The 16,780-nt window shown below is 38.0% G+C and overlaps 3 protein-coding genes across 6 annotated transcripts; 2 read left to right on the top strand and 1 right to left on the bottom strand.

Annotated features, from left to right (window-relative positions):
- The first annotated feature begins 480 nt into the window (after positions 1–480).
- Positions 481–5,375, top strand: LOC133858299 (probable receptor-like protein kinase At5g24010). 4 transcript variants are annotated; one of them, XM_062293740.1, is made up of 3 exons: positions 482–3,236; positions 4,288–4,487; positions 5,249–5,375. In XM_062293740.1, exon 1 carries the CDS (start codon positions 654–656, stop codon positions 3,138–3,140), a length of 2,487 nt encoding a protein of 828 aa, XP_062149724.1. In that variant the 5' UTR covers positions 482–653; the 3' UTR covers positions 3,141–3,236; positions 4,288–4,487; positions 5,249–5,375. The 4 variants fall into 4 exon arrangements, with proteins under 4 accessions (XP_062149725.1, XP_062149724.1, XP_062149722.1 ...); XM_062293738.1 differs by having other exon boundaries at positions 4,288–4,970; XM_062293739.1 differs by lacking the exon at positions 5,249–5,375 and adding an exon at positions 4,751–5,146.
- A 1,131-nt stretch (positions 5,376–6,506) lies between these two features.
- On the top strand, positions 6,507–11,229 carry LOC133858298 (deSI-like protein At4g17486). Its single transcript, XM_062293737.1, has 4 exons — positions 6,507–6,859; positions 7,963–8,224; positions 9,765–9,832; positions 10,608–11,229. The coding sequence occupies exons 1-4, from the start codon at positions 6,725–6,727 to the stop codon at positions 10,881–10,883; spliced, it is 741 nt and encodes a 246-aa protein (XP_062149721.1). The 5' UTR covers positions 6,507–6,724; the 3' UTR covers positions 10,884–11,229.
- A 1,654-nt stretch (positions 11,230–12,883) lies between these two features.
- Positions 12,884–15,661, bottom strand: LOC133858297 (uncharacterized). The gene is made up of 3 exons (XM_062293736.1): positions 15,502–15,661; positions 13,255–14,325; positions 12,884–13,145 (listed from the first exon to the last, which is right to left on the bottom strand). Exons 2-3 carry the CDS (start codon positions 13,890–13,892, stop codon positions 13,109–13,111), a joined length of 675 nt encoding a protein of 224 aa, XP_062149720.1. The 5' UTR covers positions 13,893–14,325; positions 15,502–15,661; the 3' UTR covers positions 12,884–13,108.
- Positions 15,662–16,780: the final 1,119 nt, after the last annotated feature.

The following is a 16,780-nucleotide window of genomic DNA, read 5'->3' as shown; positions in this document are numbered from 1 at the left end:
CTCCGCCTCCCTCGGTTCTTACTGTTAGTGGGAAGGACTGCCTTATCCGGTTTTGTCTAGTTAGGTTTTAGGCTTGTTTGGGTTGTTGTACTTAAAATAAAAGAAACGAACAAACACCATGCTAAAAAGTAAAAAAACATAGCCTTACAAAGCAAATGAAGATGTTTTTATTCAAGGAAAATGTTTGTAATACGATAAATTTTACTATAATTTTATTACAAACTCATATGGTATTTCAGATTTTGTGTGAATGAGTACAATTTTGAAACATGATTATTATGGTTAGTGTCAAATGAATTACCAAATAATTTTTTAAACGTTTTAAGTATCGTATAGATTGGCACGTGACAATTTATATTATAATGATTAACATAATAAATATTTTAAAACTTTAGAGATAAATGCAAAATAAGTAAACATGTTTCAAAAATCAAAGGCAACATTCTGCACCAATATTTATATGAGCGCCACCCCGAATAAATTTAATTTATTAATTAGTAAGTAATACCCAATTTTTCCCGAAAAGGAAAACGCTCTATAAACTTGCAAGAACAAGGCCGGTCTCTCTCACTTCTAACTCCCAAGTCCACACTGTCACTTCCATGAGCTCCAAATCTTGAACCTCTTCAGCAGCCCCAAAGAGACTCCTTGACATGGTGACCGAAAACATCTTCCTCTCCATAATTCTCGTCTCCCTCGTCTCCTTCTCAAGCTCTTTTACTCCCTCAGACAACTACCTCCTCAACTGTGGCTCACCCACCAACATTTCCTTCGACAACCGACTCTTTCTCGCTGATTCAGCGAAACCCGGTTCGGCTTTTCTCTCAGCAGGCCACTCCATTTCGCTCAAGAACCAAAACCCACCTTCAGATTTACCCGCTTTGTACCATACAGCCAGAGTTTTCACCAGCTGTTCAGGCTACAAATTCAACATCAAGAAAAATGGGACTCACTTGGTACGTTTCCATTTCTCGCCCTTTGTAGCTCAAGGTTTTCATTTAAATTCAGCAAATTTTACTGTTTCGGTTAATGGGGTTTTCATTCTGAGAAACTTACAATTGAATAGTAATAATACTGTCCTTAGAGAGTATATATTAAAAATAGATAGAAATGTGGTTGAAATTGTGTTCACTCCTGTTAATTATTCGGGTTTCGGATTCGTTAATGCAATCGAAGTTTTTACGGCACCTGGGGACCTTATAACGGATGTGGGGGTTAAGTTAATTGGTGCTGCTGGAATTCAAGAGTACAAGAATCTTTCTTCACAGGTCTTAGAGACTATTAACAGGATTAATGTTGGAGGTTCAAAATTGACTCCTTTTAATGATACCCTTTGGAGGACTTGGATCCCTGATGATGATTATCTTGTTCTGAAATCCTCCGCGAGGCGTGCAAACGCTCCTCACCCACCAAACTATCAGACTGGAGGTGCAAGTAGAGATATTGCGCCTGATAATGTGTATATGACTGCCCAAGAAATGAACAAGGAAAACTTGACTTATGCAAAGTTTAATATCACTTGGAATTTTCCAGTGGGTTCAGCCAGTGCTCGATACTTGGTTAGATTGCATTTCTGTGATATTGTTAGTCAGGCGCTTAACATGCTGTTCTTTAATGTATATATCAATGGGTACCTTGCTTATGGGGATCTCGATTTATCAACGCTTACATTCCATGAGATTGCATCTCCAGTCTATGTTGATTTTGTTGTGGATTCAGTTGATCACGGGGTTGTGCAAGTCAGTGTTGGCCCTTCTGTTCTGAGCAGTACTCTGACAATGAATGCTATTCTGAATGGGGCAGAGATTATGAAGATAGAAAATCTTGAGAGCGTGGAAACTAGCTCTAAGAAGAAGAATATTTGGGTTGTAGTGGGTTCAATTGTTGGCAGCTTTGTTGGTTTATGTTTGTTGCTGCTTGCACTGCTGCTTGCTATGAAATGCAGGAAGAAGAAACCAAAACTAAGACCTACAGAAAGTGCGGGGTGGACACCTTTGCGTGCATATGGAGGCAGTTCACACAGTAGAATGTCTGAAGGGACAGCCTATGCATCTCCTGGCCCAAATGGATATTTTGCCATGAGAATCCCTTTTGTTGATTTACAATTGGCAACAAACAATTTTGACCAGAATCTGATCACAGGTTCTGGTGGATTCGGCATGGTTTACAAGGGGGTTCTTAGAGACAATACAAAGGTTGCTGTGAAGAGAGGTGTGCCCGGATCCAGGCAGGGCCTTCCAGAATTCCAGACTGAAATAACAGTTCTGTCCAAAATTCGCCACCGCCATCTTGTTTCTCTTGTTGGATATTGTGAAGAACAGTCAGAAATGATTCTAGTGTACGAATACATGGAAAAAGGACCATTGAAAAGTCACTTGTATGGTTCAGGGATCCCACCTTTGACTTGGAAGCAGCGGCTTGAAATATGCATTGGCTCAGCAAGAGGTCTTCATTACCTTCACACAGGTTCAGCAGAAGGAATTATCCATCGTGACATTAAATCAACCAATATTTTACTTGATGAGAATTATGTGGCCAAAGTCGCCGATTTTGGTCTTTCAAGATCTGGCCCATGTCTTGATGAAACCCATGTAAGTACTGGTGTAAAGGGTAGTTTTGGTTATCTCGATCCTGAGTATTTCCGGAGGCAGCAGCTTACAGATAAGTCAGATGTTTATTCATTTGGGGTTGTGCTTTTTGAAGTTCTTTGTGCTAGACCTGCTGTTGATCCATTGCTTGCTAGAGAGCAGGTGAATTTAGCTGAATGGGCAATGCAATGGCAGAAGAAGGGCATGCTCCAGCAAATTATTGATCCCCATCTTGTTGGAAAGATTAGACCAAGCTCTTTAAAGAAATTTGGAGAAACAGCAGAGAAATGTTTGGCCGACTATGGTGTTGATAGGCCAACCATGGGTGACGTGTTATGGAATCTGGAATATGCACTTCAGCTACAGGAAACTGGACAGCAAAGGGAACCACATGAAGCTAGCAATATTAATGGGCCAGAGCCCCCAACACCTGGAAGTGTTCCCGATATTCCATCTAATAACATAAGAGGGGAGGGAGAAGACAGGAATTATAATTCAGACATATCTACAACCAAAGTTTTTTCCCAGTTGATGACTAATGAAGGCAGATAGCTTTACACTCATCCTGCAAATAATAGTCCTACAGTATAAGCAATCTCAAGGTTGCCAATTTAGTTCTTAGAACTTCCACTGAAACACATCTTAGAGGTATTCATCTCTAATTTTTCCTTCTTTTATACTCTTTCTCATTTTTCTTTGTGATTGCATAAAATCCTCTATTTGGATTTTCTTATTGAATATAACAGGTTTCTTAGACAGTTCTGGAATACTTGTTCAGTCATTTCAAGATGATGTAATAAGCTCTCTGTATTATTGTTGTGTGCCACTAAATAGATACAGCAGTAACTGTTATGTGTACTTAACTAAGATATATTTGTTTTGTCATTGAATTGTTTGATATAGTGAGTGAAGCCTGGCTCCCCTCCTCTACACTTACGTTTTTTGAGTTTCAATCCATGGCCTGAGGTTGGATGTTTCACAAAAATTGAAAGAGTCATTCTGGTTTGGGTGCTGTTGTATTTGGATCCATCTCTCCATAATGGATTGGCCACTAGAAATGGGACCATCTCAACAACAATGGTGGTGCAACGTTGGAAACTCTTATTTACTGCAACCCTCGATAATCCTATACATGTTAATCAACCATCTTCATTTTAGATCTTAAAAAATGAAATGTGTTAAAATATTAATTGAATAAATAAAAATTATTTCTTCCTATCAACTTAAGGTTTTGAGATAAGCAGTTATTTAATATGATATCAGAATGAGCAGAGGAACTAAGTTTGAACCTAACTTAAGCTTTTAGGATAAATGGTGCTTTAACAAAATAAGTAGTTTCTAAATGCTGTTTAAGACACTTGTTATCATGATAGAAAATTATCTATGATAAAGATAAAAATTCAACTATCTTGCCACAGTCAATATTATCATCAAGTTCTATACTAAGTTTTGTACTGATTGGAATCGTTGTTGGTAAACATACAAGCAATTTCTTTTAAACACTGATCAATCATAGGAACAACGTATTCTGTCAACTGAAAATTCTTTGATATTTAAAGAAGTGCTATCCTGGATTGGTTTGAATGGTTTTGGTTCAGCTTTGAGTCACTCTGGGGCACTCTTATTGCCTGTTAGGCTATGAAGTTTGATCTTCTTTACTGTTTCCATTTTATATATGATGTTTGCAAGAATTTTCTAGGATCCCAAGAGTCAGCCACGGTTGATGAAGCTAGGGCTGTCTTGCTCGCTGTAAAGAAAGCGGTGGATCTAGGCATATACAGTATTGTAGTGGGTGACTCTCAGAAGGTTGTTTCTGCACTTCTATGACTGGCAGATCGTTTCCATCATAAAAGATCCTTTATTCCTCTTGAAGTGGATCCTTCACTTCTCCTTTCAAAAGTACGTCCCAATGTTAAATGGTTTGAGTACAATTTAATCAGATGTAGTCATGGACCGTCCTCCACTTTTGAAAAGTGGAAGCATTTCCGTGTTCTCCTGTTCTTCCTTCCCTCAATTGTTGCCCGTTATAAGTGATCTCAAACCCCGTGACCCTGCCTCCCCACTTTTTTTTTTTTTTTTTCCTGTCTTTTTCTCTTGTGGTTTTCCTTGTATTTATTAAAGGAAAAGAAAGACACTTGTAACTTCTTCGGCTTTATTCATAGCTGAGGAACCTCAAGGGCCCTAGGCTAAGTGGACATGATATGTGCTCCAGCAGCTGTACCAATGAACTGCATTTGGTGTGCCCGCAGCTATTCCAGTCTGGATGACAGCAAGGAAGTGGGGGAGGGGCCTCTCCACTAAAGACGAGTGGACTATCTTCATCATCTTCGACCCACTGCCGATTCACATGATCACATCTATTTAGTCATCATCCTTAATTATGTATGTACATCCTATGCCCGAAGGCTTTGGTTTGTGTCTTGTGCACGTGCAGACAAGACACAAGCTAAGAAACTAGAGTTTCATGCGTCTTCAACTTGCTTTCTATGTACACACAGAAACATTCAATAACGAAATGAAATTGATTCATTCACAAAAAAATATATCATTCTTCTCTCAATAAGCTTTTTGAGTTTCTTTCTCTTCCTTATCAAACAAACACTGATTTAAATATCAATACACCCGAGGAAGCTACCTTACTTGTTTTTCTTTCATTGCAGGTTCCCTTGGACTAGAGGACCCTGTTCGACCAATGATTCTTCAATTATAATGTAAATATTTCAGAAACCAAATATATGAAGAGACGAAACAAAAACCGTAATATAAACAACAGTTGTCCGGTTGAAAGAGGAGTGGGAGCCTGCTCTTGCTTATTTTTGAGCTTATTTGTTATTTCTTCTTGATCATCTCCGTCACTGTGTTTGGAGCATCAGGGCTCCGTACCAACACCAAACCACCTTAACTGGTGGTTTTAATTCTTGATATCCGTGTCACGAATCTTTAAGCTTGCATCTTCGAAAGCATTGCTTCTGCATATTTTCATTCCTAATTTAATTTTAGGCTGCTCAGATCTTATTTTGTTGTTTGTTTTTCTTTTTTAGTGTAATTTTTTCATGTATCAATAATAATAATAATAATAAAACTGGTTAATAAATGAATATCCACGTCATTATGTATGAATCTTAAAACAATTTCTGGAACAACTTTACTTAAAAGAGGAATGCTAGATATTCAAACACTTGTTTTTAAAATTTTGTTCCAAACTGATGTGTCATAATCTCATGAGATTCATAATTTTGAAAAGTGTATCTGTTAGGATGTCTAGCATTTCTCTACTTAAAAAAATTGTTGGGTTCTGAATCAATGCACATGTCACACCGTATGACAATGGTCAATTTAATTCATTAAATTAGTTTTTTTTATTAAAAAAAAAGGAACTATCTAGATTTGAACATGTACGCCACTAAAAGGGTCTTGGTAGGAGTAGGAGACCCATCAACTGATCAACACATTGAAAGAGTGGGGAATATAATTAGCTTTGCTTATCGTACACTGTCAACTTTAGCTATACCATGTGATACCCACTCCTTCTTGGTCGACTTAATCCTTCGATTTAACTCCATTGGAGGACATTTAAAGCTTCAAGCAAGGGCACAATCGTCATCATGCCGCTCCTCACAGCTGTCGGTAGCCCCAGTGCCTCCGTTAATAATTGCTTGCGTCACGGAGTGGGGCCTCTTATCCAGAAAATCGAATCCTACTCATCATTTCCCCCAAACACCAACAAAAAAAATGAAAATTTAAAAGGGAAAAAAAAAACAAAAAGGACTGACCAGTAGCCCGGACATATTTAATTAATTAATTAAATCATTTAAATATTTAATTAACAAATAATGAGACGCTAAGTTTGAAATATCTTTTTTTTTTACCGAAAACCTGAGCATATCGAGACGATAGAGAATATTCATCCGTTATTTCAAAATTGAAACATAGAGAGAGAGAGAGAGAGAGAGAGAGAGAGAGAGAGACGAAATGGAAGAAAGTGAAAATAGGCGCTGTTGCGGTTCTTGAATTGAGAGTTATTTCATTCTTTACAGAGAGAGGGAGAGAAAGCGAGTGTTCAGGAAGGGCGTGGGAGAGAGAGAGAGAGAGGGGCTAGGGTTTTAGTGAAGAAGAAGAAGACGAAGAAGAGGGAGATGACGGACGTTATACTGCACATATACGACGTGACGAATAGTGGATCGGACAAGACCAATAACACCATTCTTCACATCAACAAGATCTTCAAGGACGGTATTGGCATCGGTGGTATTTTCCACAGCGCTGTCCAGGTCTCTCTCTCTCTCTCTCTATATATATGTATCTCTGAATTTGTGTATAGCTTGGTTACCGTATTATATGGTGCTGTGATGGATCTTGGGGGTTCGAGATTTGGGTTCTTGTAAATTTGAATTTGTTGCATGAGATTTATGATCATGGATAACACGTTAGATTAAATCCGTAAGTTCAACTATCTGGATGTGTGTGTATAGAGTGGTGATATTTATGTATATTGATGGATTAAGCAGGGATCTAGGGTTTGGGTCTCACCGACACATAATACTTGACGTGGCGCTAATGATTAAAATGGGGTGAGAGTGCCCAAATGATTCAAGGTTTAGAAGAAAGGTAGAGACTTGAGAGGAGGCAAATGAGTATATATTTAGAGCTACTAACCCACAAACGAGTGCTTAAAGTCCTTCCCCAAGATGGTGTTTCTCAGTCAAAATACTTGGTTCGTAATAAGCACGCTGATAGACCCAATAAAGGCTTTCATTTGAGTACAGAAATGCAGTTGTACACCTCTATTTGGGTGTGAAGGTATCTTTAAAGGCCTTTACCTATTAGCCTACCTCTCGTTCTTTAAATCTTCGTAAAAAACAAAAAGCTTGAGGACCTATTGTGTATCTTTTCAATAATTTCAATCTTCTTTAGGCTCAATTGTGAAGGTAGGATTCAGTGAGTGCGCATGCATCGCGTGAAAAAGTGCTGTATAGCTCAAGAATAACCTAACAATGGGAGCCAATAGGAACCTTAAGCCTTGACTGCTGAGAAAACCTTTCACAATCTTCAGCAAATCATTCTTATTTATCTGGTGAAGAAATATCTTGAATTTATCTTTGGTGGAATAACTGTTTGAGATTCTAGAGATCATCAGTTACACTTTAGTGAGGGTGCAATGCCTTCATTTTGTGCCTCTTATCATGCATGTTAACAACTGTGTCATCCATCTGCAATGTCTTTCTTTCCTTTTTCTTATTTTATTGGCAGTTTGTCATTATATGTATGTCGTCAGCATCTGTTTTTATAATATAAACCTTAGTTTTTTTTCCTGGTTATAATGACTAGAAATGTTTGTAGAGGTGATTGGATTCTTTATGTTTGTATATAATAGGTTTATAGAGATGAAGAATGGTCATTTGGGTTCTGCGAACAAGGAACTGGAGTTTTCAGTTGCCCTTCTGGAAAGAATCCAATGTATACATATCGTGAATCTGTTGTTCTTGGACAAACAAACTTTTCAAACTTCAAGGTAAATCAGATCTTGAGGGAACTTAGTAGAGAGTGGCCTGGGAATTCGTATGACTTGCTATCAAAAAACTGCAACCACTTCTGTGATGAGTTCTGCGAAAGGCTTGAAGTGCCAAAGCTTCCAGGTAAATGTCATCCAGGATTATGATGTTTACTATCTGTTCTCAAGTTGCTTATGTTGTGCGACTTAGTACTTGGCTAATATGTTTGACTTATATCTAATTCTCCTTTGACCTATGCGGAGCAATGGTTTTTCTTTTTCAATGTAAATGCTGAATAGAGAGTATATCTGCTCCTTCCTTTGTTTTTCTTTTGGCTTGATTTTGGTTAGCGTCTGGAGGAGGAGAGACATGGGTTGTGTTTGGTTTGACTATTAAAGATGAACTTTTGTTTTCCAATAACTTCAGCCTAAAACAGGTTTTTGATGAATGCCTATCAGCCATTCTCACTTTTTCTTTCCTCTTTTGGTGTAAACACCTTTCCTTATCTTTATCCCTTCCTCCCGATTGAAAGCCTCCAATTTTGAGTTGTCTCCTGCAATTTATGAGTATCTAGGATTACAAAAAACCAATTTCAATCAAATTGGATAGTCACTGCATTTAAGTGCCATTCTCAGTTTTCCAAGAAGGAAATTCGGAAAGCTGCCTCCCCTTATTTCTATTTGATGGGTCATTGCCCAGTTAGTATTTTCTAAGGATGGGCTTTTTACGAAAAGGTCTTATCTTAAAAGCATGTCCTGATCAGAATCAAACACCTCAATCTTTTTGAAGAGGACTTTATGGCTAAACTGCTCATCTAGAAGGTACACCAGACACTTTCATGGCTTCTGAGTAGATGTTTAGATGTGTTGAACAGGACTCCTGTCGGCAACCCTTGGCTCCCGGAATTAGGCTTACTTGATGAAAAATGCTACAGCACACCCAAGTAGACACTCCCAAGTGCACACTCATTGACGTAGCAATGAAAATCACCATTGAATTTTGGATGGTGATCATTCAATGGTGATTTTCATTGCCATGTTAGGGAGTGTGCACTCGGGAGTGCACATAGCATTTCTCCTACTTGATTCATGCAAAAATGTTCCTTTAGTTGTTCTCATGTATTGACTTAAGTTAATCTATTTATACGGTAAGTTTTTCATTTGGGCTTGTTCATATCATGCTGCATCCATATTTCTGCAGCAATTTTGTGTCTGAAAAGTTGTGTTGTTGGATTTTTTTATACTCCAATATCTTTCATTTTACTTGTCTTAGAAATTACATTGATAGTGCTTTAATTGCCATCAAAGTTGACATATGTACTTGAATTTGCTTAGTAAACTTATATGGAAAACCTCTCTCTGTGTGCTTGTTCATGCAGGTGTTTGCATTCCTTATTTTTTGAGTCATGACAAACTGCTATATCACAGAAGCGATGTAAACGAACTAAGTCAATGCATCAAAATATGAATTTAATGTTTGCTTATTATTTTGGTTTTTCCTTTAAAAAAGATTGGTAGTGGGCTGGGTGGGGGCAGTCAGAAGGCACATAGCGTCAAATGAGAAATTAGTTGGGTTACAGATTTATGACCCGAGTGCTTTTCTCTATGTGCCTTTGTATTTCAAAAGAGCATGATTACTTCTGAAAATTACTATGACATGCATATTCTTATAGCTTTTGTAACAGGTTGGGTTAATCGTTTTGCCAATGCTGGTGATGCCGCCATGGAAGTTGCAGGAAATACGGCTCTACGGGTGAGAGACTGTTCTTTAATATGCAGCTGTCAAAATCTGCTGGAATAATATCTCTACCTTTGCATTGTTTATTTTAATGGATGGGTTGTTGTTTAAAATTGCTATAGGTCCTTCATAATCACAGATATCATTTGTGATTTTACAATAACAATCTGTTTGTTGGCATGAGTAGCTTAGGCTTCTGTAGACTTAGTAATGTATGTACTTGGTACATTACTTGATACCATTCAAGTATATTGCTAGGATTTCTTGTTACCTTTTACTTCCCTCAGGTGTTATAAAACTTATCATTTATCTTTCTCTCTCTTTTTTTTTTTTTTTTTTTTTTTAAATAAAAATAAAAATTGACTGCTTGGACATTTTATATATTATGTAGACTCTAAATAAATTCTACGTTGTCGTGTAAAATGTAGCTGATATCTCATTATTAATGTGCTCGATATAAAAATGTCTAGTACCTCTCTTAGTACAGCTTATGTTTTTGGTGCATGTCGTACCGAACTCTATTTAGCTTTGCTCTAATGGTACTATTTTGAATTGGCATTGTTATGTGAATCTTTCTAAGGAATAACTTTTGATCTTTATATTTTCATTTTTGGTTAAACCTGTACCTTTTTTTTGGCTTGCCTTGGGCGCAATTAAGCATTCTCTATGACTTGGGCGTTGGCCCAAGTGTTAGGTGGTGGGTGGGGGTATCTCTTACGTTTAAGTCTTTTGAGAGGGCGAAGAAAAAATGGTAGAATCTGTTCTGAAATTTTTGTGGTGGTCATTGCAGTTGAGACAAGCCAAGACCGAGATAGTATCAGCAAGCAAAGTGGCTTACCGTTTCCTTTTGGGTGTTGCTAACAATGCAGGGGGTTCTCCTGAGTCCCCTGGAAATTCAAACAGAGGCACTCCTAGATTTCAAGCTACTTGGTTTAAAAACCTCGTTACTACTGGTGCAAAACCATCTAGTAGCTCAGAAATTGAGAATCAGGATGAGGATAGACATCGGCAGCAACAAGAAGAAGATTCAGAGTCACCGCTCCGGCAAAATTCCTGGTCACTGTGAGGTCTATATTCCAAAAGCATCTTCTTGTGTGTACTAGTTGGAACCATGGAAAGGCCATTTACATGTTATTCATTCTGTATCAATGTAAAATTAGCATTTGTTGATCAACTAAAATCTTCCCATTGATGCTCCCAAAGAACTAAAGCACATTTAGAAGATTATCCCCCTTATAGTGTCCATTTTTTTAAGCATTATATTGACAGGATTGATTGATCTCTATTCTCTATGCACTGCTGAAGCTTGTGTGGTGCTTGGGTCGGGCAAGGTTCTTTGTGTAGCATGCCTTCTGTTAGTTTTGCAACTAGATGTAGACCTATGATGTAAGGATATAGTTTCTTTGATCCAATTTTTTCTTGGGTTGGGTATGTCCTTCTAAGTTCTTAGGACATTCTTAGTGAACTAGCCAAATTTTAGTTAGAAAAACCGACTTCGCTATTTTAACTAGTCATGTTTCAAAAGCACTACACATCAAACTCTAAATATTTTTCTACTACATTTAAATATTTTGTTTTTTGTTTTTCTTATAGAAATTCATCCCTAAAATCAAAAAGAGCCTTACAATCAAATTGCATAATAATTCAACTTGGCAGGATCCTTGTGAAAATTCCTTTGATTTTCATTAAGAAAGAAAATCAAGATTAAGTAGCCCAACCAACAACCCAATCGTAGCTGACCACACAAGTTCCTATAACATTGAATACAACTCGCTAAAACAAATGGCGAGTTAATAATCCATTCCAGATGATTCTACAAGCGTCCATTAATAATCAATCATCCTCTCTCGTATGATGCCATCTGTCCCATCTCTTTCAACATGATGCCAGGTGCATCTCGTTTCTTGGCATCCATTGTCCTGCTTTAGTTCAATAGCAGAAATTGAACACAATCAAACGCTTGAGATCCAAAACTGCATCAAATCCACAAAAACTAACACAAAGATGGGAACCTGTAGAGGAGGGATGGAAGGGTTGGAGGAATGGAGGTGCAGAAGACCAGTAGATTGGAGCCATCCTTTCTCAGATGATGCCAGCTAACCGTTGCTCTCCGTTCTCCACTGTTGGTTGCTTTTGAGACGGTATACCATTGAAGTTCAGGCCGGTTGTACTCCGAAGGTGGATAGTCTTCCGACGGAGAGCGGGAGAGAGAGGGCTTCTGGTGGTGACGCAAAAGAGAAAGAATACGTCAATTATGAGCGGGAGAGAGGAAATATAAAAATCTCAAATAAGGAATGACGAAAGCTCTTGGTGAGGGACTGACAAAAACCAAAATGGCGAAGGAGAAGCGAGCTCGATTCACTGTCATTTATGTGAAATTTCTCCAAATTTTGGCTAAAAGAGTGAAATTCCGAGCTTGTTAAGAATACTCTTACACTAGCCGGTTTCAGGGAGCAACGCACTGAAATGTAGAAGCGATTTGGGGATTCACTTCAATACTCAATATTGAATGATGAAGTCTTTTGGTTCGTAATCTTTGGGAACTGATTGCTTAAACACTACACATTATTTGCCATCCCATCCCAGTCAATTTTCAGCTTTTTAGTGGGTAGAAGTTTCTTCGAGCAGAAAGTGAGGGCCATGTTAATGAAGCATGAAGCATGTCAGATTCTACTACTACCTTGGCAACGGAGACCCCATTTCACAAATCATGCTACAATTCGACTGACCTTTATTTCTTCTCTTTTCCCAAGCCTTGCAGCCAGGATGGATGCCTTCAACACCAATTCAGTGATGATCAACACTGAATTGATAGAGTAATGTCACACACTGCCAATCAGCCCTTTATTTATTTATTTTTAATAAAGACTGATCTAAGGTTGATTAACAATATCAGGTCCGCATCGATAAAATAATGGCCAGCCAGAGCACCGATATATAATTCATCGATAAAATCCATCACAAATCCAAAAATTTTAGTACTCTCGAATTAATGGAAATTAAACAAAAAAGAAAAAGAAATTAAGTCGTACAATTAATTGATATAATAATTGGTAAAGCTTAACAGAATAAAAATGAGTTTGCATTGGATATATAAGATCTGTAAACCGACACAAAAAGGATCTAGCATCATGATGCAACTGTAGTACTCCGATACATTAAAGGAATCACTCCACAGCCATAACATGATGATGGGGCCTCAAGAGTGATTTTAGCCAACTCCATGGGAAAACTTGCAGCCTCTAGAAACAGATGATAACAACAATAGAACAGGACAGAGGATATGACACTTCAACATTGTTCGGGATTGTGGAACCAAAACGCGCATCTGAAGAATAACAAAGGATACATTCATGAGAAATATATACAAACTATTAATTAAGTCATACGATCAAGACTCCTGCAAGTAATCATATGACTTATACTGACGATTCTACCCTCTTAGCATTCCATTCAGGACAATTGTGTCTTCATGAGCATCCTCTGCAATCTGGAGGGATGAAACAGCCTGTGCTGCAATAAGACCAGCAGAGAATCCTGTAGCCCCCCAACCTGCTTCCTCAAAATAGGAGGCAGGAAGATCACTTGCAAAAGGTCCAGAAGTGAATGACCAGTCACTGCTCTCCAAGCCACCCCAGTTGCATCCAGACCTATAAGCATTAGAGACCCACCCAATTCCTTCAAGTGAGTGCTTGGCAGATTCCGAGTAAGGAAAGCCTGCTCTACTTCCACTCACAAAGAGGTCAATATTGTGAGGACAATCCCAAGGGTTGAACCCCTCATCTTTGTTTAGAACAATCTTACATGAATCATCTGAGTCTTCACCAAGTAAGACATGCAGAGCAACAGCCTCAGCAATTGCAGCACCCTCTTCATCAAGCCTCTGTTGTTCTTCTTTCTTTTTCTGTTTCTTTTTTTCTAGTTCAGAAATGATGGCTGCAGAAGTAGCAAGGGCTTTCTCCAAGCGCCTCTTTTTCTTCTCAGCCTGTTTCATACGATCGACTTCATCCTTCACCTGCTTCTTTTTCCCTTTTCTCATGACAGATTGTACTTTATTACATCCCATGCTATCCATTAAAACTAACAACCTACTCAGTTGCCTTTGATCCACTTCTATTCAAGTGAATTCCTCAAAATCTATACATTTCCCTATAAATTTTCTTCCCCTTTTTTTTCTTTTTTTCTTTTTTCTCTTTAATACTAAGTAAATTCTAATAGGACAAGGTATGAGGAACTAATATTATGTGACAAGCCTGATAACTACACCCACTCAGGTCTGTAAGAATACCTCATTTTACGAACAATGCAGTCCCAAACAGAAACAATAGGAGACAACAGAAGAGCAGAGTTATAAGTGCTTAAAGATCCATCCCTTGGCACCATTCTTCCTAATTTCCCACAACCCTTGCATTTACCCATTCTTCGCACCCAGAGAACCAAAAAACTGGTATAACTTTTTAAAGCAACAAATGCAGTCTGGTTCAAACAGCTCTCACATGCCTTCCCTACTGCAATGGAGATGAAGACTAAGCATGTAAGTCAGACTGATATAGCAGAGACCACTGGACTTCGTAAACACACATGTACACATAGCAACTGTGAACACTATAGTCGCAGTTTGTTGACAGTTACAACAACAAACCACAAAAAAAGGCTCAATCACTGAAAGTTCCTAAAGGATATAAATTTCGAATGAAAATGTCAATAAGATAATCTACAAACTAACTACAACTCATATAAGAAAGAAACCCAAAGATAAATTGACAACCATGATGACTAACAACTCCAACTGAGCATTGGTGATCCAAATTACCAATCTCTGAAACAAAAGAACATGCATGCAAAAACTCAAAAAGAAAAAAAAATTGCATATCATACAAATGGAAAACAGAGGAAACTACTGACAAAAATATACAAACAAGATGCATGCACAAAAGACGTACAGAGATGAGCAAAGTCAACTACATGATCCCCACCCCCATAGTCATCTTAATCCCAACAGATCATCAAGAATTTCTAACTGCAATGAAGAAACCCTGGAAAGATATCCACTAGAACCTAAGGCAGGACCCACCATAATCAACCTCTACCTGAAAACACATCGTAGTAATTCTCATTCAATGTACTGATATTGATATCTAACTAAACCGAAAAAACCTAATGCTCCGTTTAGTTCTTCTGTATGGCATACAAAAAAGTGAAAAACTACACTAAATTAGCAATTAATTCTCATTCAAATTATTATTTGCATGCAAGAAAAGAAAAATTACCACTCAATTGGACCAACTTCAACTTATTTACATAGTTAAATTTCTCATTTTGTTAGAAACCAAAATAAAACATAAATTTTTATTTATTTTTCATATAAACTCTTCACCTTTTCACAGAAAAATAGAAGGTAAATTCACTAGAACCCTAAATTGTACAACTTAATGTTCTAAATCATTGAATAGAATCGCTAGTTCAGTAAAAGCGCATAACTGCAGCCCTGTGATCTACTCGATCCAGATACAGAAACATCAATACAGAACTTAGAATCAGATCCCAAAACCCATTTATCCAAAACACACAAATCTAGACCAGAAGCCAATAATTAAATCAAAATCATATACAAAAATAAAGTACACCAAATTTCAATTAAAAAAAAAAAAAAAGAAGAAGAAGAAGAAGCAAAAAGTAGAAACCTGGTTGGAAAGGCAGCGATAGAGAAGTGGGGCGAAGCTTTCTATGTTGCAATGAGAAGTAGCGAAAGAACGAAGAGATTTTAGGGTTTCGAGTTTGGATCCGGAGAAACGTATTTGGGTAGGAAAAGAAAGTGAAAATTTTCGAGAGAGAGTGAGAGAGATAATATAACCGATCACATGGTAGAGGTGAAGGGTAATCGTATCAAGCGCGAATCAGATGCAGACACGTTTCCCTTTGTGAGGCCAAGATGATGGAAAAGGTAAGGTAAATCTAGAAATTTTGACTTTTCTTGCTGTCTACGATTGGGACAGACAAAAGTGTGCGTATGTGTGCGTCACCGGTTCTGTCTTGACACGTAATTGGATCAGAATTGTTATGTTGGTCCCACAATAGAAGCAATGGGATCCGTGAGATTGGATTACCTCTTTTTTTACGTGGATTTATTTGTGTTTGTTTGGACTAAAAAAAAAAAATGCTTCAAAGGTATCCACTAATTTTTATCAAATCATGCATTAAAGGTTTAAATTTTAACAAGGAAAAACTTCAATTTACCCCGTAAAGTTGTCACCGATTTGCAATTCAACCACCAATATTTCAATTTTGTTAATTGCACCCCATTAAGTTTCTAAAAATTTCAATTTACCTCATTCCGTCCAATTAAGCTGTTTGAAGAAACGGAAGTGGACCCACGTGAGTGGCACTTGCAATTTTTTGTCCAAAGTTGACAAAAATACCCTTACTCAAACGGCAACGTTTTGTGTTTGTGGGGAAACTGGCAACTGGTTCGGTGGAAATCCATCCCTATCCACCCACGTGTCCATCACACATTCAGTTCTTCTCCCATCTCCACCGTCTTCTCACGGCTCTCCCCCGAAGACCCCTTCTCTAGCGATTCCTTTATATCCGGTGCCTCCAGAAGCAGTGGCAGAGTCTTCAAGCAAAGCCTTTCTTTTCCTATTGCATTGCTTGTTGTTAACAACATTGTTATTGCTATTATCTCTCACGTACCTTCACTTTCCTCTCCCACTTTTGACGCACAGGTCAGCTTTCTCCGGCGTGGGACCTCCATACACACAACAAAGATACCTATGACAAGGGAGTACAAGGATCGGGATGTAAAGGATCCTCCTACAGCAAGCATTTCCACAAGCTCTTGCACAGCAACTTCATTCTCCAGATGGAACAATTCTGCCGCACAACGTGGACCATATATATTTTTAATTGTAGACCAACTCATCCATATATACGTACTTCACTTCTTGTCTCTCTTTGATCTCT

Source organism: Alnus glutinosa, chromosome 1 (genome assembly GCF_958979055.1).
Source record: "Alnus glutinosa chromosome 1, dhAlnGlut1.1, whole genome shotgun sequence".
Lineage (NCBI taxonomy): Eukaryota > Viridiplantae > Streptophyta > Magnoliopsida > Fagales > Betulaceae > Alnus > Alnus glutinosa.
This window is presented reverse-complemented; position numbering and strand designations above follow the sequence as displayed.